The 24,869-nt window shown below is 48.8% G+C and overlaps 3 protein-coding genes across 3 annotated transcripts; 1 reads left to right on the top strand and 2 right to left on the bottom strand.

The window, feature by feature from the left end:
• Positions 1-11,280: 11,280 nt before the first annotated feature.
• LOC125508404 (DNA-directed RNA polymerases I, II, and III subunit RPABC5) lies at positions 11,281-13,869 on the top strand. Its single transcript, XM_048673110.2, has 4 exons — positions 11,281-11,438; positions 11,960-12,018; positions 13,327-13,421; positions 13,507-13,869. Exons 1-4 carry the CDS (start codon positions 11,403-11,405, stop codon positions 13,530-13,532), a joined length of 216 nt encoding a protein of 71 aa, XP_048529067.1. The 5' UTR covers positions 11,281-11,402; the 3' UTR covers positions 13,533-13,869.
• Positions 13,870-14,011: 142 nt separating this feature from the next.
• LOC125508403 (protein kinase STUNTED) lies at positions 14,012-24,540 on the bottom strand. Its single transcript, XM_048673109.2, has 7 exons — positions 17,382-24,540; positions 17,184-17,305; positions 16,938-17,074; positions 16,318-16,851; positions 15,570-16,219; positions 15,325-15,477; positions 14,012-15,224 (listed from the first exon to the last, which is right to left on the bottom strand). Exons 1-7 carry the CDS (start codon positions 17,667-17,669, stop codon positions 14,886-14,888), a joined length of 2,223 nt encoding a protein of 740 aa, XP_048529066.1. The 5' UTR covers positions 17,670-24,540; the 3' UTR covers positions 14,012-14,885.
• LOC147970890 (uncharacterized) lies at positions 20,796-21,554 on the bottom strand. Its single transcript, XM_087523703.1, has one exon. It carries the CDS (start codon positions 21,552-21,554, stop codon positions 20,796-20,798), a length of 759 nt encoding a protein of 252 aa, XP_087379829.1.
• Positions 24,541-24,869: the final 329 nt, after the last annotated feature.

Genomic DNA, 24,869 nt, shown 5'->3' on the forward strand with positions numbered 1-24,869 from the left:
ATGACAAATAGCTATTTGATGCAGCAGATCTGGCAATTAACTCAAATAGCTCTCTTCCAACAGCATTTCGGTCATCAAGATGAGCTCAAATGAAAATGATGCAATGAGGTGAAATGATGTACTCTCTGAGACGAACATTTTGATATGCTACACACACGAAACGGAGCTACGGATGCAAAGTTACGACATGATGAACATGGGCATTTGAAACTAGAAATTTCAGGGACTTAGTTAAAATCGCAGACAAAAAAAAATATGGTGAGCGTTGGATACTAAAGTGTGCTCAGGGCGAGGCTTAGCAGGACGCTCACCAAGTGGGCTCGGCCCAGGACGACGGAGGACGAGGCGGGCCGGAGGTGGGGTTGTTGGGCCAGGGAGGCTGGGCTGGACCACGGGTGGAGCGGGCCGGACGCGGGGCCCACGCGGGGGTCGTCGGCGTCCTCGCGCTCTGCCGACGCAGAGGACGTAGGGCGGCGGCGGCGGCGGTTGCCCGGCCGAATCTCGCCGGATCCGGCCCGGAGCTGTGAGCTGGCGATGGCGGAAAGCGGATCTAGGCATGGCGCCCCCGGATTCGGCGACTACGAGGCCGGACGGTGACCGGAGCGGCGTCGCGCGAAGAGCAGGCGAGGCGGCGGCGCGCTAGGTTGGCGGCGCGCCCGGCGAGGCAATGGAGGCTGTCGGCGGCGCTCGGCTCGGTCGGCTCCGGCGAGCTGCTGGCCGGCGGCGGCCGGAGACGAAGCCGGCGCGGAACTCCGGTAACGCGGGGACGGCGGCGGAGGCACGGGCCTCCTCGGGCTCGGCGCGGCCCGGGGCGGGTCCGATTCGGGCCTCACAGGCCGGCGGTGAAGTGGGGCGGCACGGGCGCTGACGTGGCGCGATCTGATTGGACGAGGGGCGGAGGTGGACATGTCCCGCGGCGGAGTGGACATGTCCGGCGCGCGGAGGAGGAAGATCTAGGGTTAGACCGCGAATTTCGGAGGGGATCACATATTTATAGGTAGAGTGAGCTAGGAGAGTCCAAATGAGGTGCGGTTTTCGGTCACGCGATCGTGATCGAACGACCGAGATGATGGAGAGGTCTTAGGTGGGTTTTGGGCCAAAATGGAAGGGTGTTGGGCTGCAACACACACGAGGCCTTTTCGGTCCCTCGGTTAAGCGTTGGAGTATCAAACGAAGTCCAAATGGTACGAAACTTGACAGGCGGTCTACCGGTAGTAAACCAAGGCTTCTTGACAAGTCCCGGTCCAATCCAGAAATGTTTAACCCCACACACGAAAAGAAGGTAGAAATGACCACCGGAGGAGATAGGAGCGCCGGAATGCAAAACGGACAACGAGGAAAATGCTCGGATGCATGAGACGAACATGTATGCAAATGAAATACACATGATGACATATATGCAATGCATGACACGCAAGCAATGACAAGGCAACAACAACGAATAACTGGACGACACCTGGCACATCGGTCACGGGGCGTCACACTCTGACACCAAGATGATGTAGGGTGGAACCCTAATTGGCCAATCTTTCACGAAAAGAGCGGATCCCGCGAAGAACACGAGGAACACCAGGGGAAAAGGGGGGAAACACAAGAGGAAACACTAAACCAACACGAATAAGTCACACATGTTCTAGATCCTCGAGTACATAAGGAAAGATACACGATCCACGGACAACTAAGGACGATACAAGGGTAGCCGGTCTTCTCCGTGAGGAGGTCTTGAGTTCTTCCCTAAAAGGGGTCTTGAATCTGCTTGGGGGATCTTCTCCGGTGGAGGCTCGAATCTCCGAGGAGAAGGTGTCCAAGTGGATGAGCAAAGCTCTCACACAAAATATGAGCTAATCCTTTGCTAACTCTAACTAGAAGGAGGTGGAAGAGTATATATAGTCTAGGGACACGAAGGGGTAAGTGGGGGATACATGGGCCTCTTGCCCGATCTCTATGCACACACAGGCGCCGGTCGTCCGACAGGTATCAGACGTCCGGTGGCTCGCGAGGCTCCGGTCGTCCGGTACTTGTCGGACATCCGGCGTTTCGGCCCGGTTGAGGTGGCGCCGGATTTTCGGGGGCGGTCGGACGTCCGGACGCTGGAGTGTGTCGGACGTCCGGGACTTGTCGGACATCCGCTCATTTGGCTCGGGTGCAGGATCGTCGGTCGTCCGGTCCGGGTCGGTCGTCCGGTGGGTCTTCAGGCGTCGGACATCCGGTCCCGGCCGGTCGTCCGGTTGCTGGAGCTTCTTCCGTAGCCCTTCTTCTTGTTCCTCGCGCTTGGTGTCCTCGCCTTCTGGTCCATGGGCTTCCTCTTGGTTCCTGGACATGCATAGCACACAAATTTGAGGTAGTAGCCATGTCTCACATGTGGAAAGTGAAAGTTCGGAGAGGAGCGAGTTCACCTTGTGTCCAATGGTGTATAGTCGAGGTCCCATCTTATGTATCCTTGGGGCTTGGAGAATAGTTGGAGTATACATGGGATGAACGTGGGATGCTCCGCATCACTTCTAGAGTAGACAGCACATGGTTGAGCAACAGATATGAGAACAATTTCAGAGCAGTTAACTTCAGAGCTATGTGTTACCTCAAATTTCACATATAGCCAGCAAATTACATCACTAGATTACACCAAGGAAAATCTGTAGCTATTCATTGCAAAACTCCAAAGAAACAGAGCACAAACACATCAGCCCAAAATTTGCTTGCAGTGAAGGTCCTGCAGCCAGTTCACTGAAGAAACAAAAATCATTTCTTTCACTTCCAGGCGCACGCTCACTTCATTGTCAGGCTATGATGAGCTCGTTTGTGAGGCGAGCGTCAACGATGAGGAGCTCAGTAGGATGATCGACGGCATCGAGCGGAGAAGCACAACATGGAGATGACGACCCTGGGCGGACGAGCCGGTGGTGAGGCAGAGGAGAAGGTGCTGCTAGAGGAGACGACGTCGGGGTGGAGGATTCGATGGGCAAGCGTCGGGGCGAAGGAGATGGTGGGGCTGCCGGTGAGAAGTGAGGCAGTGGCGGGTCGGGATGAGATCGTATGTATCAGGAGCACCCGCTTGATTTACAATACCTGTGTGATAGGCCCAATTTGTTAGTTTGCGTAATACGAGGATTTGAGTGGTGCGTTGGTAGTTAGCTTATAAGTTGCGATTTTGTGAAAAATTTCCTTAAAATATGGTGTAAATTATTATAAAAGATGATGTAAACTATTATAAATGTCCCTAAAGGTTGCGTTGTGTGCAATTCACTCGAGGAAAAAAATCTCGTTGCTCTTCTTTTTTTAGAACATCTCATTGCCCTTCCTACAAAGCCTTTCTTTTCTGATAGAGGCAAAGGTGTCCCGATGTTTCGATGAGATGGTGGCTATCGTTTTCTGTGGGAGTCGACCTTGACGATCCGACTACGAACGTGCGAGACGTCGCGCCTTAGCAATCGCTAAACCAACTTCCGAGGGGTTATTGACCACGCCGGAGCACGATCAACCTGACCACGAGGGCCTGTTTCCTGCGAGCAAACGAAGAACAAGCAAGAAACTGAGATTGCAATCTGGATATTGCGAATATAAGATGAAAGCTTTATTGATCAAGGTGGGGTTCTGTGACGTCTTGGTCTGGTCGTTGGACACAAACGAAGTACGCGAAGTTGCAGCTATGGCGAACTTTTAATCTAAACAAAACCCAAAGTCTAAACGACGCCCTAAGGGCTGTATATATGGAGGAAGAGAGGGGAATTTCGTGGCCCTTGAGGGTGGGGTCCGAAACCAACCCTAACTCTTGTTTCCCCACACATACGGACTCTAAAAATAGCCTATACTTAAGTATTTCGAAATTACATGGGCCTGGCCCATTAATAAGGTGACGCAGCACCTAGAATAGCCTATGGACGAATATTATGAAGTGGCATCTTGTATATTTCGTCCATGGCTTCATGCACTCCTTATGGCGGCTTCAAAGTCCTGAAATCATCACTTGTAACTCCGTTCTTGATCCCCTTGCGCATGTCATCAACTTCATGCGTGTTCTTGCTCCAATGTTCATCCTTCTCCAAGCTAGGCCCTTCATTTGAAAGCAAAACAAATGTATCCAATTTAGGCAGCATCATAATCTCATGAACATTAGAATCATTACCAAGAAACGAAAGTACCTGGTAATTTAATTGGCGTGCGCGAGCTCTAGTAATTGGTCCAGTATATGTAACAGTAGGGGCTGTGGGTGTAACAATGGTATTGATGTCCTCATCATCCTCCCCTTCTTGAAATGAAGTCGTCCTCGACGGAAGCTCATCTTCCTCACCCAAATAAGGCTTCAAATCTGCAATATTAAAAGTGGGACTAACCCCAAAATCTGCAGGTAGCTCAAGTTTATATGCATTATCATTTATTTTCTCTAAAACCTTAAAAGGACCATCAGCACGTGGCATTATCTTTGATTTGCGCAGATTAGGAAATCTATCTTTACGCAAATGTAACCAAACAAGATCTCCAGGTGCAAACACAACATGTTTTCTACCCTTATCTCCGGCAAGTTTATATTTAGCATTCATACGCTCAATGTTTTCCTTAGTTAACTCATGCATTTTTAAAATCAGTTCAGAACGTTCTTTAGCATCAAAATTAACCTTCTCCGAAGATGGAAGAGGCAACAAATCAATAGGTGCACGAGGTAGGAAACCATACACAATTTCAAAAGGGCACATCTTAGTAGTAGAATGCAATGAACGATTATAAGCAAATTCAATATGAGGCAAGCATTCTTCCCACATTTTCTTGTTATTCTTCAAAACAGCCCTAAGCATAGTAGACAATGTTCTATTGACTACTTCAGTTTGTCCATCAGTTTGGGGGTGACAAGTAGTACTAAAAAGCAGCTTAGTCCCCAACTTAGCCCATAAACATCTCCAAAAGTGGCTAAGAAATTTAGTATCACGATCTGAAACAATAGTATTTGGCACACCATGTAAGCGAATAATTTCACGAAAGAACAAATCAGCAACATTAACAGCATCATCGCTTTTATGACATGGTATAAAGTGTGCCATTTTCGAGAACCTATCCACGACAACAAATATGCTATCCCTCCCCTTCTTTGTTCTAGGTAAACCTAAAACAAAGTCCATAGATATATCCTCCCAAGGAACACTAGGTACAGGCAAAGGCATATATAAACCATGAGGATTGAGTCGTGACTTAGCTCTTTGACATGTAGTGCAGCGAGCAACAAAACGCTCAACATCCCGTCTCATCTTTGGCCAAAAGAAATGTGTAGCAAGTATATCCTCCGTCTTCTTGACGCCAAAGTGTCCCATTAATCCTCCTCCGTGCGCCTCCTGCAACAACAAAAGACGAATGGAGCTAGCTGGAATGCATAGCTTGTTAGCACGAAACACAAATCCATCGTTAAGAACGAACTTGTTCCAAGTTCTCCCTTCCTGACAATTCTGCAATACATCTTTAAATTCAGCATCATTAACATATTGATCCTTGATGGTCTCCAAACCAAATATTTTAAAGTCAAGTTGTGAAAGCATAGTATAACGACGAGACAAGGCATCAGCAATAACATTTTCTTTACCCTTCTTGTGTTTAATCACATAAGGGAAAGTCTCAATGAATTCAACCCATTTAGCATGTCGACGGTTCAGTTTTGCTTGACTTTTAATGTGTTTCAAAGATTCATGATCAGAATGTATAACAAATTCCTTGGGCCATAAATAATGTTGCCATGTTTCTAAGGTCCGAACAAGAGCATATAATTCTTTATCATAAGTAGAATAGTTCAGACTAGGCCCACTCAATTTTTCAGAAAAGTATGCAACAGGTTTTCCATCTTGTAATAACACACCTCCTAATCCAATTCCACTAGCATCATATTCAAGCTCAAAAGTCTTATTGAAATTAGGAAGTTGGAGTAAAGGAGCATGTGTCAACTTATCTTTCAATACCGTGAAGGCTTCTTCCTGTGCGGTACCCCAAACAAAAGGTACATCCTTCTTTGTAAGCTCGTTGAGAGGTGCAGCAATGGTGCTGAAATCTCTCACAAAACGCCTATAAAAACCAGCGAGGCCAAGGAAACTCCTCACTTGTGTGACCGTTTTGGGCTGCGGCCAACTCTCAATAGCTTCAATCTTGGCTTTATCACTTCAATTCCCTGTGGAGTAACAACATAGCCAAGAAAAGATACTCGGTCGGTGCAAAAGGTGCACTTTCCAAGGTTACCAAACAAACGTGCATCACGTAGAGCAATAAAAACAGCACGTAAATGTTCCAAATGGTCCTCCAAAGATTTGCTATAAATCAATATGTCATCAAAGTAAACTACCACAAATCGTCCAATGAAAGCACGTAAAACTTCGTTCATTAACCTCATGAAAGTACTAGGTGCATTAGTTAACCCAAAAGGCATGACTAACCACTCATATAATCCAAACTTAGTTTTAAATGCTGTTTTCCATTCATCTCCCAATTTCATACGAATTTGATGGTAACCACTACGCAAATCAACTTTGGAGAATATTGTAGAGCCACTCAATTCATCAAGCATATCATCTAGCCTAGGAATAGGATGACGATAACGAATAGTAATATTATTAATGCCTCTACAATCAACGCACATACGCGACGTACCATCCTTTTCGGCACTAAAATGATAGGAACAGCACAAGGACTAAGGGATTCGCGTATATAACCTTTGTCGAGCAGTTCTTGTACTTGACGCATAATCTCCTTCGTCTCCTCTGGATTGGTACGGTATGGTGCCCGGTTGGGTAATGATGCACCGGGAATTAAGTCAATTTGATGCTCAATCCCGCGAATAGGTGGTAATCCCGGTGGCACGTCTTGTGGAAAGACGTCGGCGAACTCCTGCAAAATGTTAGTGACAGCAGGAGGCAAAGAGGAAGGCACGTCCTCGAATGAAAATAATGCCTCTTTGCACACAAAAGCATAGCAAACAGATTTGCTAAAATCTAGATCATCAATATCAGATTTGGTGGCAAGTAAACATGCACTTTTCAATTTAATTTCAGAAGCAACACTAGATTGTTTATTATTATTAGGCTGCATTTGTTGCTCAAATTCTTTTGCCACAATCTGATTTTCACTCTTAGTTTTCTCCTATTTTGCTTTATTAGCTCTATTAATATCATCTTTCAAAATGGAATCAGGAGTCATAGGAAGCAAAGTAATATTTTTATCCTTATGAACAAGAGTATACTGATTGTTTCTACCATGGTGAATAGAATTTTTATCAAATTGCCATGGTCTACCAAGTAATAAGGAACATGCTTGCATCGGTACCACATCACAATCAACATAATCAGCATATGTAGAGATACTAAAATGCACACGAACAGTACGTGTTACCTCTTGCCGCTGTTGTTGAACCATTGGATGTAGTAAGGATGTGGATGTGGTCTTGTGGTGAGAGATAGCTTCTCCACCATCTCGATGCTAGCCAAGTTGTTGCAACTCCCTCCATCTATGATCACGCGAACAGAACGTTCCTTCACAACTCCCTTTGTATGGAACAAATTATGCCTCTGATTTTACTCAGCTTGTGTAACCTGCACACTCAAAACACGTTGAGCAACTAAACATTCATACCTGTCAGCATCTTCAGGAGCCATGTATTGCGTCTCATGATCAGAATCGTCTCCACCGTGTTCGTCACGTGTAATAAGAGCCAAAGTCTCCTCATCATAGTCACTAGCGGACTCATACCCACCATCCTCAGTAACAATCATCACACGCTTAGATGGGCATTCTCTCGCATAATGACCTCCACCCTTGCAACGTCGACAAATAATATCATGTGTTTGCCCTGTTGATGCCATGGATGAAGAAGAGCTCTTTGCAGGCCCAGAAGGTGTGCTCTTGGCAGATAGTGGTGATTGTGCCTGCTTTATTGTATCACGGTTGGAGGTGGCAGCCGACGGAGGCGCCGGTGAAGCAGAACGTGTGGAAGTAGATGATGCACGTGGTGTCCATGAAGAAGGTCGACCTGCAGAAAAGTTAGTCCGCGCCAATGCCTGTCGATCCTGCACTTCACGTTCAGCTTTACAAGCAAGATGAAATAAACGAGTGATATTAGTATACTCCTTATACTCTAGAATCGTCTGAATCTCTCTATTTAATCCACCCATAAAACGTGCAAGCATAGCTTCATTCTCCTCAACAATACCACATCTAATCATGCCAGTTTGTAATTCCTGATAATATTCTTCTACAGAATTTTTTCCCTGTCTTAAGCGCTGCAATTTTTGAAGTAATTCACGTTGATAATATGGTGGAACCCAACGAGTACGCATAGCAGTTTTCAAAGCAGCCCAAGTAGCAGGAATGGGATATAATCTACAATGCTCAGACCACCAAACACATGCAAAACTAGTGAATGCACAAACAGCAGCAGGAACACGTCTCTCCTCGGGATATTGTAAACATGTAAATCGTTGTTCAGTTTCTAACTCCCAAGTAAGATATATATCAGGAACATATCTACCCTCAAATGGTGGAATATTCAATTTTAGTTTAGGGAGATGGTCATGATCTCGTACCTGAGGGTGAGCCCTACCATTGCCATTATTTGCATGTGGACGACCTGATGGTTGATGTGCTGGTGGTGGCACGTAGTTCTGATTTTGATCAACCTCATCCTCGTAATCGCCAGCAAAATCATCCTCCTCTGCATCAGTAGCAGGAGCCACAGAAGTAGCAACAGCAGCACCAACAGTTTGGCCAGGTGCAAGAGGGAGACGGCTCGCTCGGCGGAGGGCTGTTTCACGATGTGTAGGTAGTCGTCGTTGTTGTTGTAGAGGTGCGTTAGGTGCAGCCGGTGGTGGTGGAAGACGCGCGAGCAATTCATTAAACCTGTCATCGAGCTTTGTTTCGAACGTCTTCTCCATGTCATCTATCTTCTCCATGGCCTCTTCAAATCTGTTTAGCACATCCTGCACCTGTCCATTCATCATTTGCTGAAATTTATCATGCAACTCCTGATTCGTCATGTTCTCCCAGTCAGTCTCGTCGGCTTGTGATCCTGCCATGGTTAGCAACAATAGAAAACATACAAGAATATGATCCTACAGAATACTAACAAGAGGTGGTGATGGCGGGTGTCACAAATCCGTTAAGCAAATCTCAAATTCTTACCAGTTCTTACCCAGCAGCAGGCGGTGATCGGCAACCGTTGTAGTCAAAACTCTCAAAAGCTTGGATAGAGCGATTGCCAGGGAGAGTCAAACGCACGACGTAGAGGTATGTGGAGCTGGGAAGGCTTATAGTATGGTAGCAAAAAGGGTCAGCAATAATCAATTCAGAGATGCAAAGTTGAATAAACGCTCAACGACGGTACTGTGCTGGTCCTAGGCTAGACCGTGCTAGAGACGCGAGCCTAGAACACTAACAAAATCACGGCGCTGCACGTAAATAAGGGAAAAGCACACTCTGGAACTTTTTTTTTCGCTTTTCTTTTTGCGCTCCTCTTTTTTTTTGCGCTCCTCTTTTTTTTTGCGAAAAATTACTATAATGGCGAGTGTCTCAAAACTCTTCCCTCGTCAAACTGATAGGATGGGCACGAAAAATTTTTTTTCACTTTTTTTTTCGGAAATCAGGGCAGCGACGACGAAAAAGTGCGCCTAAAAACTGCCCGGGGGTCTCCAGACTCTTTTTTTTCCCGAGACCTACGCAGGCAAGGAAACACGAATCGGAATTGAGATTGATCTCAAGAACAAACCTAATATGAGAAGAACTCGGATTGGTGGTGGATATATGGTTGTGGTATATGGCAGCGGTGGTGGTATATGGTAGCGGTGGTGGTATATGGATAGAGATTGATGGTGGTATATGGATACGAATTGGTAGTGGTATATGGATAAGGATTCAGAGCGGTGGCGGATAAGCAAAAGTGGTAGATGGGCGATGATGATGGTGCGGCGGCGGCGTGACAACTTATGACCAGAACTCGAAACTCTAAAAGACTAGACTCTAAGACCAGCAACTTGACACGACGATGCAACCGCAAATTCAACAAAGCAAAAACCCTAAAAAGATTATGCAAAGGCTCAGATTGGTTCGGATATGATGAACTAACCCTAATTTTTTTGTGTGGCTTTTTCGTGGACTGTAGGTATGAAGAACAGACTCGATCTAATCTACGAAAAATTGTAAAATCTCACCGAGCAACCTGGAAATCTGATACCACTTGATAGAGGCAAAGGTGTCCCGATGTTTCGATGAGATGGTGGCTATCGTTTTCTGTGGGAGTCGACCTTGACGATCCGACTACGAACGTGCGAGACGTCGCGCCTTAGCAATCGCTAAACCAACTTCCGAGGGGTTATTGACCACGCCGGAGCACGATCAACCTGACCACGAGGGCCTGTTTCCTGCGAGCAAACGAAGAACAAGTAAGAAACTGAGATTGCAATCTGGATATTGCGAATATAAGATGAAAGCTTTATTGATCAAGGTGGGGTTCTGTGACGTCTTGGTCTGGTCGTTGGACACAAACGAAGTACGCGAAGTTGCAGCTATGGCGAACTTTTAATCTAAACAAAACCCAAAGTCTAAACGACGCCCTAAGGGCTGTATATATGGAGGAAGAGAGGGGAATTTCGTGGCCCTTGAAGGTGGGGTCCGAAACCAACCCTAACTCTTGTTTCCCCACACACACGGACTCTAAAAATAGCCTATACTTAAGTATTTCGAAATTACATGGGTCTGGCCCATTAATAAGGTGACGCAGCACCTAGAATAACCTATGGACGAATATTATGAAGTGGCATCTTGTATATTTCGTCCATGGCTTCATGCACTCCTTATGGCGGCTTCAAAGTCCTGAAATCATCACTTGTAACTCCGTTCTTGATCCCCTTGCGCATGCCATCAACTTCATGCGTGTTCTTGCTCCAATGTTCATCATTCTCCAAGCTAGACCCTTCATTTGAAAGCAAAACAAATGTATCCAATTTAGGCAGCATCATAATCTCATGAACATTAGAATCATTACCAAGAAACGAAAGTACCTGGTAATTTAATTGGCGTGCGCGAGCTCTAGTAATTGGTCCAGTATATGTAACAGTAGGGGCTGTGGGTGTAACAATGGTATTGATGTCCTCATCATTTTCTCTTAGGCCTGGTATAATGGGAGGTGCTTAAAAAGATGATTAAAAAAATAAATCGAGTTTTTTCTGAAGGACCGGTATCTATTTCTATAGAAGAGACGCTTAGTTAAGCGTCTACCCTGTATAAATAAACACTGATACTTAAGAAAAGTTTGATTTATTTTTCTAAGCATCTTTCTAAGCACCTCCGATTGTACAGGGCCTCACTGACCCTCGCCTTCGCCCCAAAACCCTTGTTCCCCTTCCTTCTCCAGCGGCGGCGGCAAAGGCGGAGGCGGAGGATCGAAGATGATCATCCCGGTTCGCTGCTTCACCTGCGGCAAGGTAAACTCCCATCACCCCTCCATCCACAACACCCTCATGTACCCTTTCTCCTCCTCCCTTCCGGCGTTCTCCGGTGCCTCTCGTTCTTGCGTCTCCGGCATAGCCTGCTTGGCCTCTTTTCGCTAGGGGTTTCTTCGATTCGCCGCTCTCTCGTGCTCCCGTCGGCCACCCTTTAAGGACGCACGCGGCGGCTTAGGGCACATCGCCTCTTAGGGTATCCGCACTCTTCTTCTAGGTTTATGTGGTGGTATGCTTCAAGATTTTCTCATCGATACTCTCGAATAATCAAGTGATGTTTTATCGTATATAGTCGCTAGCTGTTTGTACCCAAGATTCAACACTAGGGTGTAGTTGTTGTGCGGCACAACAATTTTTACTGAGAAGTATTCCATTTAAACTTCTGTGAACAGCTCTGCATGTTTTTTCTTATCTACATATTCATATAATGCATCGGGAGAACTCCTTGCCTTTTATCTAAAGAAAGAGATCAGCTCACAAGTTCAATTTGTATGCTTGGACAGGTGATCGGGAACAAGTGGGACCACTACCTCGATCTTCTCCAGGCCGACTACACTGAGGGGTAAACATTTATGCATCCTGGTTCCTGTGCTGCGGTTTGATTGTGCATATTGTACTGGCTCTGCCTTTGATCCTGTTTTGGTGGATGAGGCCTTCAGGGAGCCTGCATTTGCAATGTCGGCTTCTTTTCGTTTTTAGCTACAATGGAACATGTTTCACTTCTATGTGAGGAAGTTATGCACATAAGTGTGATACACTAGTATGCTGTATATCTTGTGACGTACATGGTGCACCACCGAACACCGTAGCAGACCTGATCCATAATGAATGAGCACTGAAAACTGGCTGTGTCATGCATCTTTTGATGCATTTGGGGTCCCTTACTAGTGTGGTGCTTCCCTGTTTTAGATATTTCGTAAGCCTTGTACTTGCCATTTCACTGAACTGTCACTTTGACTGGGATGTGTGGAGCAGTTAGAATTATGCCAGTGTTAAACCAAATGGCTAAGTCTGGATGATAGTTGCTATGTTTACATCCTATGACGTGTTTTTCCCTGTGTTCAAAATTTACGTAACTAGGTACTTAAGAGTATGGCGGTGTACTAATCTTTGTAGTCTTTGCCAAAAAAAATAAAATTCACCTTTTTAGCCATGTGTACTCTCATACTCTGCATGCTGTGTCGTAATGTTATGTTGGAATAATATTGTGTATCTAGTAAATGGACGCTAGAAAGACGAAAAAATAGAAGCTCATGATGAACTGTAAATTTTATTGCATGAGATTGTATTATATTTTATTGTCTGACTTAGCGAGGTACATGGAGTATAGTAAAAAATGTCATCAGATTAGCCATATGTACTTGTCCCTTACTCTGCATACCGGTTGACAATGAAATGATGTTATTGTGTAATGGTATGCTGTTTCTTGGTAATGAACACTATAATGACAAGACAAATGTTCATGGTGTAAAATTGTAAATTATATTACATACATATTGGAGTTACCAACTTATTGGAGTCTACGTTGAGTGTGGCTGTCTGGCTGGGGTGCTTGGTTTCTGAAATGTTGGAATCTTTGCTGCTTTGTGTTCCACCTGGACATTTGTGTCTATGTTTTTCTTCCCCATGCTTAAGGCCCAGATAATCACTATTGACACTTAATCTATGTATATCCCAATTGGTACTTATTTGTCAATACAGTTCCTGGAAAATAGAGGAGCATCTTTATCCTACCTATTTTATACTTTTCCAGAGATTAGAATTATTAGAAGGGACATTGGTTATGGTTTGTTAGATAATTTTTATTGTTAATATTGTATATCATGTTTAAAACTGATATTCCAATCTTTCTGCTGTTGTATGTTGTTAGGGATGCTCTGGATGCCTTGGGCTTGGTTCGCTACTGCTGCCGCCGTATGCTCATGACCCATGTTGACCTCATTGAGAAGTTGCTCAACTACAACAGTAAGTTGATGCTGTTATGTAACTTTGTAAGCTATATTCTGCTTCCTTTGTTATTTCTTTTGGAACTGACACTTGTTCATTTCAGCCCTGGAGAAGACGGAGACAAGTTGAAGTTAATTGAACCCATTCTGCCTCGAAACCTTTGTTCCTTTGTACTTTTCAAGATGCAGTTTCTTATGTCAGTGCTTAGGAGGTGCAAAATGCGAGGTCCTGAAATGAAGTTGGTTTGTTCATGAATCTCCAAGGACTGTTAGTGTGACCATGCGTTTCTACTAGTAATAGAGTATTAACCAACAAGTCTATGCATTCTCCAGTTTCAAACTTATTAAGCTCCAAGCGTTGAACATGTTATTCCTGTGCTTTCTGTTGGATCTTGTTGGTTGTGGGCACCCATGGGTATCTTAACATTGAATCGTCACTAGTGATATGCATTGAACTTCCACATGTACCTTCATGCTTGATATTTGTTTGTTTTCTATTCCTCTGATGATATCGATGTATCTAAAATCAAGATAGATAACTATTGCGGTTTTGAGCACATGCAAACAATGCTCATCGATGATTTGTTTGTGACTGCTGTTAAATTGAATTATCATCCATTCATCCACTTGTTGACCTAGGTGGTAATCATATTGCAAGGGTGTCATTCCCATCGGTGTTGACCTATAGTGCAATCATCGTACTATTCATTGATGCATGCATAATTGCACATGCTTCTCTTAGCGAAGCCTCGTTGTATGGTAGAGATGCTCTGTTTTCGATGGTCGTGCTTGTTTATGGTGATGCTGCATCCATAACATGTTCTCGTAGGCCTAATCATACAATCCACCTCTATCATTTCCGTTGACCTGCGAATTCCGTGGAACATCCCCAGGGATTAAGATTAAGTTCACGCTGCTTAGCACAATCATGAAGTTTTATTTAGTGTATATGTATTTCTGTAATAGGCGTTTAAACCGGGTAGTTCAATCAGAGACATACACATCAATTTGAAAAATCCCTGAAAAATAAGTTTGAAAAAGCATCTACAGTTAGTTCTCACCATAACGGATGCATAATTTATTCTAGAACCAGAATTCTCCATCGATGGGTATTGCTTGGATGGGCAGTATTTTTCTTGGGATCTTATGTGTTCATTTCAAATTTCAGTAAATTCGGAACACTTTATAGAAATACCCACATCCAAACAAGGGTTGTTTGCATGAGTAGTATTTTTTTTTGTTGCGAAGTTGTAATTCTATAGTTCCCTCCCACCCAGTATCATAGAAACTTCAAACTGGAATGTATACATTTTTCTCCTTTGGTCCTTGGAGGAGAATGGTACAGATGTTGTAACAAATCCATGAATGACTAGCTAGATGAAACATGAAAACTGTACAACCACCCTACTAACTAACTAGAAAGAGAAAACTCAACTCAACATATATACACATAAACGAAAGAATCAAAAGAATTGCTGATGATCTACACGAAAATCCGTGCACTCCCGCCATGGTTGGAGCCTCCGTCTTCAGTCAAGCTGGACGACCGGCTCCACCTCCCCTTCATGTACTCCTCCAGCGACATGTTGCCGGCGATGAAGTCGACGGCGCAACCCATGGAGGCGGAGTCGTCGTCATCCTCCTCGTCACCGCCGTCGAGCAGAGCGAGCTTGATGTACGACTGGATGTCGTTCTTGTCCGGCGAAGCAGCCGCACTGTAATAATCTTCGTCGCCGTGGTTGTCGTCGCAGGCGTTGGGCACGCCTAGCTGCGACCTCGCCCACTGGACGGCGTCGCTGTCGCCGTCGAGCAGCTTCAGGACCTGAACAAGTTCAGACGGTACCATGTGTTGTGAGCAGCTAACGATCGATCGATCGAACAAGACGACCAAGTAAAATGGAGATGGCGATAGTAAATCTTACGTTTGCCATGCTAGGCCGGCCTTGCGGTGCTCGACGGATGCAGAGTGCAGCCGCGAGGGCCATTCTCTCCATCTCGCCGGCGTTGTCGCCGTCCGTCGGAAGGCTCGGATCGACGAGCTCTGTCAGCTTGCCACCTTGCACGGCGGAATTCGCCTGCCCAGCACAAATTAGATTAAAGCACCATTCACGATTGTTCCACTTCTTGATGATTAAGAATTTAAGATGCTGTAAGATAAGATACTTACCCACATCACTATGCTCTCCTGGCCCTTGGGGCCACCGGAGCTCACCGGCTTCCTCCCGGAGACGAGCTCCAGAAGGACCACCCCGAAAGCGTACACATCCATCTTGTCGCTGACCTTGCCGTGCATGAAGTACTCAGGGGCCAAGTACCCGAAGGTGCCGGCCAAGTCGTCGCCGGTGACCTGCGCCGCCGCGTCCGCCGCCCACAGCGCGAGGCCGAAGTCGCACAGCTTGGGTTCGCAATCTTGGGAGATGAGGATGTTGGAGGACTTGACGTCCCTGTGAATCACCGGACGCTTGGTGTGGCCGCCGCCGTGGAGATAATTGAGGGCGCGCGCGACTCCCACGGCCACCTTGAATCTCTCCGGCCAATCTAACCTTGAGCCCTTGCATTCTTTCTCACCGTGCAAGATCTCCTCCAGGCTGCCTCTGCGCATGTAGTCGTAGACCAGCATGAGCTTGCCGCGCTCGGCGCAGAACCCGACGAGGGCCATGGCGTTCTTGTGGTGGACGGAGCTGATGATGCCAATCTCCGCGGCGAACTCCTTCATCACCTCCGCTGAAGATTTCAAGACCTTCACCGCCAGCTCCTTGCCGTCTTCGCCACGGCCATTGTAAACATGGCTCGCACCACCTTTCCCCACTACCCGCTCTGCTCGAGAAAGTGGGTTCAACGTCAGCAGAAGCATAAGAAGATCGGCTGCGAATGACATTCAGAACTGACAATGAAATGTTGCATGGTGTACGTACCTGGGGAGAAGTCAGAGGTGATCCTCGCAAGATCACCGTAACTGAACATGGTGTACATTGACGAGTACTTGTCTCTGATCGAGACCAGCTCCGCTGCTTCCTCGGTCACCGGAGACGGCGGCTCTGTCAAATCGCTTTTTGATTGAGAGGTCGCCTGGTAATCGGAAGTTTTGACTGAACTGGCTGGCGATAGCAGTGAGCACCGGCTTGGAAGCCGCATTGCCCACTCAACCACAGACATCTCCGAACACTCCGGCGAGGCAGGCATGATGTCCTTCCTCCGCAATGGCCACCCGGCAGCCACCTCCGGCAGTTCCCGCCTGTGACATGTCACCGGAGTTGGTGGTGCTGCCGCTACCTTTGGCGAGACGGGGGCGCTCATCGACATTGACATGTTCCGCTGCAAGGACCGGCGATGGCCGATGGATGAGTCATCCTTAGTTTTCTCCCCAATCGTCGCCGCTGCGTCGAGTATCTTCCGGTAGATTCTTCGTGGTGTCTCCGCCACCAGAGAATAGTTTCTTCGGGGTGACACTGCAGCATAATTTGAACGTCATCAGCCAATTTGAAAATTCGTACCCCCCAAAAAAGGCGCAGAAGAAACTTTATGGGCAGCATACTTGTAGTGCAGCAGTGGTTGATCTCCTCCTGTATTGCGTTCCCATGGTACACAACGGCGCCATTGCTGACCGCAAGAACCGTGCAGCTCTGCGGGATCCTCTTGGCGCAGTACTTGGCCACAACGGTGGCAGACAATCTGATGATATGATAGATAAGAAAACAATGTAACCATTTGCTTGCAACATGCGAATCGATGGATGAAACACCAGAATGTGATGTGCAGGAGCAGGAGTGGTTATATGTACCCGAGATGCCTAGAGTTCTTGGTGATCCCGAGGATGAGTTGCGCGGCGCCGTAGGAGACGGCCTCGTTTACCAAAGCCCTCTTGACGGATGATCCATGGCAGACCCTGAGCTCCAGGCTGATCTGATGGGGAGAGAAGGCGGTGAGGAAGCAATTCTCCGGCCAAAGAGGCAGCAAGCAAGAAGAGAGGGGCAGGTACCTCGTTGAGATTGCAGAAGCCGTCGTACGCGCCGAGCACGGAGGCCAGCGAATTGGCGGCTCTGCTCCTCTCATCCGGCCCGAACCCGTCGGCGGCTCCGGCGGTCGTGACGTGGAGGGCGACAACGCGGTCGCCGGCGGCGGCGGCCTTGGCCAGCGCCCAGGTGAGCAGCTCCCTCCCGGCCGCGTCCCTCCGAACCGCCACCAGCAGCGTCCTCCCTCCCCAGCCGCGCGCTGGCACTCCCACCGGCGGCGGCGCGCACCGGGTCCTCGACGATCTGTGCTTCATGCTGCCGACGCCTGATCAAGAAGCAAGCACGCCACACGGACACAGGTCACCGAATTGCCCTGCTGCCGAATCTCGAGCCGACCCGTTTGCTCTGCTTCAGTTTGTTGGATGGATCGGAGACGGAGGGAGAAGGACGGTGGGTGTTGCGTTATATGGTGGTGGCGCCATGCCCATGCGGATGCGGGTAGGCTGCGCTTGCCGTCGCCGTGGCATCCAAGCTGGCTGCGCGGGCGGCGATTCTTTTAAAAGCGGGAGTAGAGACTTGAGTTTTACTAACAGTGACGGAGGCAAGATTTTGCATCCGCGGGAGCCATCCGTGGTGCGTGGCGTGCGATTGCATCCACCCGCGCCGCCGTGGATTTACTACCTGTGCGCAGCCATTCTCTTCTACCACTTCTATACTACTTCTATGGGCCACGGTGTTGACTAGACTAGCGGTTGGGGCACTTTGTCCTCAATTCCAGCAACAAAACAATGTAATACGTCTTCCATTATGAGATGGAGAAAGTATTTTGATACGTTTATAGAATGCAATATTGGGATCTTTGAATTACTTTTGACGGGAAAAGGCAGGAGTTCTGCCATTGCATTATAGATCGGAAAGAATTACAGAGTTACAGAGAAAGGTGAACTGAAGTTCTAGAGAATCATGATCAGATAGGGGCTGACCACCCCACTACACACAACAACTACTCCCGAGCTGCCTCCTGCAGGAGGCCAATCTCATCCTTCACAAGCTGCAAAATGGTTGGGACCTGCGCATTTGTCGCCTGCAAAACGTGACGGTTCCGCTCCTTCCAAATGTTTCAGGCAATGTACATAGCAAAGCGGACCTGCTCGTGGCGCGCATCCTTGGGAACACCGGTGTTGATTTTGCGCCACCAAGAGCGGATGGAGGTTGCACCCAGTGCAATTTCAGCAACTCGCAAGTGCAAGCTTCGGGCAGCAACCCATAGCTCTTGAGCATAGGGGCAAGTAAGTAGGAGATGCAGTGCTGTTTCCGGAGCCTGGTCACAAAGCGGGCACTCCGGGCTGTGAGGCCACCCACGACGATCGATCCTGTCGGCAGTCCAATTCCGATTTTGCAGTAGCAGCCATGTGTAAAACTGCACTTTGGGCTCAACTTTTGTCCTCCAGACCGTCGCCAGGTGTGGTTGTTCGATGCGGCCAATGAACTGTGCTTCATAAGCTGACCTGGCAGAGTAGGATCCGTTGCTTGATCGGTTCCAAGAGATCGCGTTTCTATTATTATTTAGCTATACCGTCTGAACCTTCTCCCACAGCGAGATGAATTGGTGGATTTGATTTTCCGCACTCATCCGTTGAGCGCCTCGCATCCATCTTCCCTCAGTCAAGGCTTCCGAGACCGTCAAGTTCTTCCTCCAGGCCAGCTTAAAAATGTCAGGTGCGATGTCTCTTGGAGATTCTCCCGCAAGCCAACGATCGTGCCAGAACCGGGAGATTTACCCATTCCCAAGAGTGATTGAAGTGCAAGCGTCAAAAAGTGCTTTGTCCATGCGATCACAGGGAACCTGCGTTCCCTTCCAAGGTCGCTCAACCAAGTCCCACTCACACCACAACCAATGTAGCCTTAGCGATCTGTTGTACAACTTGATGTTCTTGATGCCCAGGCCTCCAAATTTCTTGGGCGTGCAACATTGCTTCCAATTGACCATACATTTCCCTCCGCTAACCTCCTCTTCTCCGGCCCAAAGAAAGCTTCTTCTGAATTTGTCTAGTTTTTTTGAAGCCCACTTGTCCGCAGCGAAGCAAGTGAGGTAATAAGTCACGATTGCAGTGAGCACCGAGTTAATCAAGGCTAGTCTTCCAGTCCTATTCATCAGCTTTCCTTTCCATGGCTTGATCCTCGCCCTGGCCTTGTCAAGAATGGGTTGCATCTCTGCCTGCCTCGGCTTCCTTGTACTGAGTGGGAGGCCTAAATACTTGCATGGCAAAGAACCCTCCGAGCCCCCAAAGTCCACCAAAGTTTGTGCATGGTCAGTATCATTGCATTTTATCTTGTAGGCTACACACTTCTCCAGATTAACCATTAGCCCAGAAATGTCTCCAAATCTTCTCAGAATCCGTTGAGTGGCCGCCACTTCATGTCTCCTTGGGTTTAAGAATAGTGCCGCGTCATCTGCATACATGCTAGTTCTGATCCCGACAGCCTTCTGCTTGATCTGGGAAAGGATTCCTTCCTCGGTGGCCTTAGCAAACATCCGTTGCAGTGGTTCCATCGCTAGGATGAACAACATGGGTGAGAGGGGATCACCCTGCCTCAAACCCTGCCTGTGGGAAAAGGGGGTTCCTGGGATTCCATTGAGCAAAACTCTGGAAGTTGAAGAAGAAAGCATAATGGCCAGGAGATCCATCCAGCGCTGCCCAAACCCATAGCCCTTCAGAACATCCAATAAGTATCCCCAATTGACCGAGTCAAAAGCTTTGGCAATATCCAACTTAAGAAATAACAGAGGCAAATTCTTAGAGTGTGCTTCCTTCACCACACTCTGTACATAAAGAAAGTTATCCTGGATGCTTCGGCCTTTGATGAATGCACTTTGACTAGCAGAAATCAGTCTTGGTAACTCGGGAGCAAGGAGGGTTGCCAGGATCTTGCAAGCAATCTTTGCAACACTATGCATTAGGCTGACGGGCCTGAAATCAGACGCATGCTCAGCCCCATCCTTCTTGGCAGTAGCACAATATGAGCAGTGTTTAGTAGGTTCCAGTTGGTTCCCCTCAAACTATGGAGCTGGTTGAGTGCATTAAGTAAATCATGGCTAATTATATCCCAACGCTGCCTAAAAAATCACCGATAAATCCATCTGGCCCAGGCACCTTCTCGGAATGCAAGTCAAAAATCGCAGCCTTGAGTTCCTCCATGGAGAAGATGCCATCAAGGTGGGACAAATCGAGTGTTGGCATCTCCAAAAAATCCTAGTTAATTTGCAGCCGGCGTTGCCTAACAGTCCCCATCAGTGACTTGTAATGGTTGAGAAGCATTCCAGCCTTGTCATGGTGATCATGAACCAGCCCGGGTGAACCTCTAAGCGCGGGGATGTGGTTCTTTCTCCTTCGTCCATTGGCCCTTATATGGAAGAGTTTTGTATTGGCGTCTCCAACTCAAATCCATGTGAGTCTTGATCTTTGGCGCCACCTCATTCTCTCCACCGCCGCAAGCCCCAGTAATTTGAGCTTAAGCTCCTTCCGCAGCTTCCTCTCTTCTTCAGTGAGCTCCCTCTCCTCTTGCGCCAAATCAAGTAGAAAGATCAGCTTAGTGGCGACGTTGTAAAGCTCACGAGAATGCCTGGTTTCCTTCCTGTCCCACTTCTTCAGTGCCCGAGCTGTTCTTGACAATTTTGTGTGGAGCACTCTGATCGCATCAGTCGAAGAAACCCCTCTATCCCAAGCACCCTTAACTATGTCAACCAAATCTGGTTTCTTTAGCCAATAAGCTTCAAACCGGAACCCCTTGAAATGCTTCTGATGAATAGGCTTGAGGAACATAAGGCAGTGATCAGAGACGGATGAAGATGCCTGAGTGAGCTGATATGCCGGGAATCTGAGATCCCATTCCTTCGAGACGAGCACCCTGTCAATTTTTGTCAATGTAACACTGTCCCTCTCATTAGACCAGGTAAATTTGCGACCAATCAGGGGATATTCAATTAGTTCCAGGTCTTCAATAGCCCCTCTGAATCTTCCCATCATTTGCAAGTTAATATTGCCTCTACTCTTCTCATCGGCCTTCTTGATCAAGTTGAAATCGCCTACCACCATCCAGCAGGGCAAAGCAAACTGTTTTAATCCTTTGAGCTCATCAATGAACATCACCTTGTCTGAATCCTCTTGTGGGTCGTAGACCGCCGAGATAGTCCACATGTCGTTGTTGCTTTTATCCACTATCTACCTAGTAATTGAGTTGGCTCCATCAGCCGGAGGCTCGTGCGTGATGATGAAATCGGATGTACAGGCGATCAGAATCCCTCCTCTTGTTCCTACAGCAGGCTTGTATATAAAATTATCCCCGAACCGGGGGCCAAGAGTTCCAGTGACAATATTCTTGGTGATGGCCGACAATTTGACTTCCTGGAGGCACACTATGTTGCATTGGTGTTCAACAAGGAACATGATGATGGCCCTGCGCTTCGCGGGATTATTAATGTCGCGAACATTCCAGTTCAATAGGTTGTAATCCATTGGGGGAACCAGTACCAGCAATCAACAGGGTAGCCCTCATGGGCCAGGCGGACAGAGCAAAAGCAGGGACTGAACTTGAACTTCAGAATAGCTAGATAGATCACCACAATAGAGCTACAACACGTAATCAAGGCACCCACGATCTTTGACAGCACTTCGATCCACACAGCAATTGGAAAGAAAACTAACATTGGAAACTAGAAGAACGACCAACACTTGCAGACTAACTTTCAGTCAGGCAGCGGCTGCTTCTAGCAACAATTTCTCGTGGTCAATGGCCCCCTTAGTCGAGCCAGTGGCCGCAAGGAGGGACGAGACAACCGCAACGAAACCAGAGGGTAAGGGTTGCTTGCAGGCCACCCGGAGCCTCTCCAAGGCAGCGTCACCGGTATCCATGGCGGCAGTGAGCCCCTCCTTCTTCAGAAGCACATGGAGCACTTTGTCCATGGTCGACATCTTGCTTGTTGGCTTGGCCGCCAACCGCCTGCTGGAACGGGTGACCCCAAGTGGCAGGGGGCGATCCACCTCCATGCTCATCCGCGGCGGCGACGGTGTTGGTGGGAGGAGTGGCGCAGAGGCAGGGGAGGAGCACTTCTCCAGAAAGACCTCGACTTGGTCAGGTGCAGGCTGGGTGTCCAGAAGAGCCGGTGGCGGTGTGTTGTGGCCCAACTACACTGGGTCGGGCTGGTATAGTTTCGCAGTAACATCCAACCTAGCTTCCATCAGGCCGCTTGGGGCCGTGAGCCTCTGCTCACCCCATCCATCATCATCCTGTGACGCCTCCTCAATCCCAACTTGTCCCGCCAGCTCAGCGTCCATCTGGACGGGGACCATCTCCTCTATCTCCTCTTCCGCCAGCACGCATAGCACTATCATGGCCTGGCAAGTCAGCCCATCCCCAGCCTGCCTCATGGCAGGAGACATGGGAAAGGAAACTGTGAGCTGGTCTTCTCCCGAAAGGCATTGGTTGGGCACCCCAATCTTCTCTTCTGTCTTCTCCTGAGCCGGTCCAGCTAGGACCACAGTCAGCGGCTCACCCATTGGTTGAGGTGCCAGCTGAGCCCCACCCCCGGCCGGATCGTCGTTGAAGATTCACATCTTCTCAGTGCCCTCCATCATGCCGTTAGGGGCACCGTCTGCCGCTTCGGCAGCCAGTTGACGGCGTCTTGACCCCTGTGGACTACCATGGCGGTCTCCATGCACGTGCCCACCATCTCGCCCCTCATCGGGCTCCCTTCCTCTGTAGCCGCGGTTCCCGCCGGCGGCCCCTCCACCAGCCGAATCAGCAGCTCCGCCACCACCTTGCCCGCCTCCTTCTCCTCCAAAGGTCAGACGCGAGTGAACAGGGCCTCGCCGGGGTGGAAAGGTGCCATCTTCGAAGTACAGGTTCCAACGGTAGTGCCACTTGGCGCATTCCTCTTGCACCGGAGACATCACCGATGGGATGACGTTGAAGTCGCGGTTGTAGCTGCGCATGCTTTCGTCACAGGATGCAGGTTGCGCGGTGTAGTCGTGGACTGGGTAGGCCAGCATGCCTACTGGATCGGGGCGGGTGGTGGAAGACCTGTCCGGGGAGCCGGAGAGGAGCTTCCTGTGGAACTCCGGTGAGGCTGGGTGTGGTGGCTCCTCCATCGTCAGGTTGCCCCTCGTTGCAATCTTCGAAGCATCTTGCACCCACACCCAAGCGCAGCAGCAGGTGGACTCCTCGCCGAGGCCACGTCGTCTTCGATATGGTCGACGATGGCCGGCGCGGGGAAGAGCTCTTCCACCCCAGCCACCGTCCAGGCATGCCTCAGCGGCCCCTCCAGGCACACCCTTGCCTTGAAGGGAAGTTTGATGAAGGTTGCCCCGGCTCGCCTAGACCAGGCAGACAGCCGTAGTACAGCGCCGCCAATGCGCAGGATCGATGCATGGCTCAGTGCGACATCCCGCATGCAGCTGTCGGTGAAGAGGATGAGGAAGTCCCCCGGCGAGAAGACGGAGACGCGCATCCTGGCGCGGGCGATGCCAAACTTCATCGAGGCAGCAACGGAGATGTCCTCGACCGTGAACGACGGCCTATTGCCCAGCACCGTCGCCACCACCGCGTGCCGCTCAAAGTCACGCTCCGCGGCCGCCAGTGCCGGCGTCTAGGGGACCGACGCCAACACCATCCTGGAGCGGAGGCTGACATCACTCACCGGGTTCTCCATTGCGGCGGGAGCAGCTACCACCGCGTCGAGGGATGCAATGCTGGTAGCGGCGTTGCCAGGATCTCCCCCACTGGCAGGAGGATACGACGGGTGACTTGGGGCGGCAGGGATGATCGGTGGAAGCTGCCTGGGGGCGCCTGATCTCAGCTCACACTGGCTGGAGACGTGGCCGGAAACTGAACAGAGAAGGCACCTAGGCGGGTTGGTACGGGAAGCAACTCGATGACGGGAAGAGAGGCAGCAAAAACAGCAGCCCACGGCCCTCGTTAAGAAGAGGTGCTGGATGCGGGAGAGAGGACGCGGCGGAGGAGCACGCGAATCCCTCCCATCAATGCGTCTCAACTGCTTCCTCTCGTCCCGCCACCAATATTTCTTCTTGACCTGCTGCCATCTCTACCCTCCTTGATTCCGAGCAGTAGCATGGCTATGCCCAGGAGGAGCGCTCAGCCCATCCCGCCTTGAATGCGAGACGATGATGGAGCGAATCTGAGCTGCAGGGGTTGCAAGCTCGCTTGAATGTGGATCTACAGGAGAAGGCGGGGAGAGCAACACATCTTTGAACGAGACCGGGCAGCGGACTACCGACGTAGGCAGGGGCGGGGGGATGGCACGACTGGTTGGCGAGGAGCCGGCCATCAGGGGGGGTACGGCCGCGCAGCCGGCAGGCGGAGCGGGGGAGAGGAGGCAGTGTCTACACGTTACCACGCATACGATCTCTGAATTACTTAAGCAACATCAACCATTAGGTTCTACCATCACTGGTACCACCTGAAAGTTGGCACATAACTCAGTTTGTTTCCCAATG

This window comes from Triticum urartu, chromosome 5A (genome assembly GCF_056163025.1).
Source record: "Triticum urartu cultivar PI428250 chromosome 5A, HENAU_Tu73, whole genome shotgun sequence".
Lineage (NCBI taxonomy): Eukaryota > Viridiplantae > Streptophyta > Magnoliopsida > Poales > Poaceae > Triticum > Triticum urartu.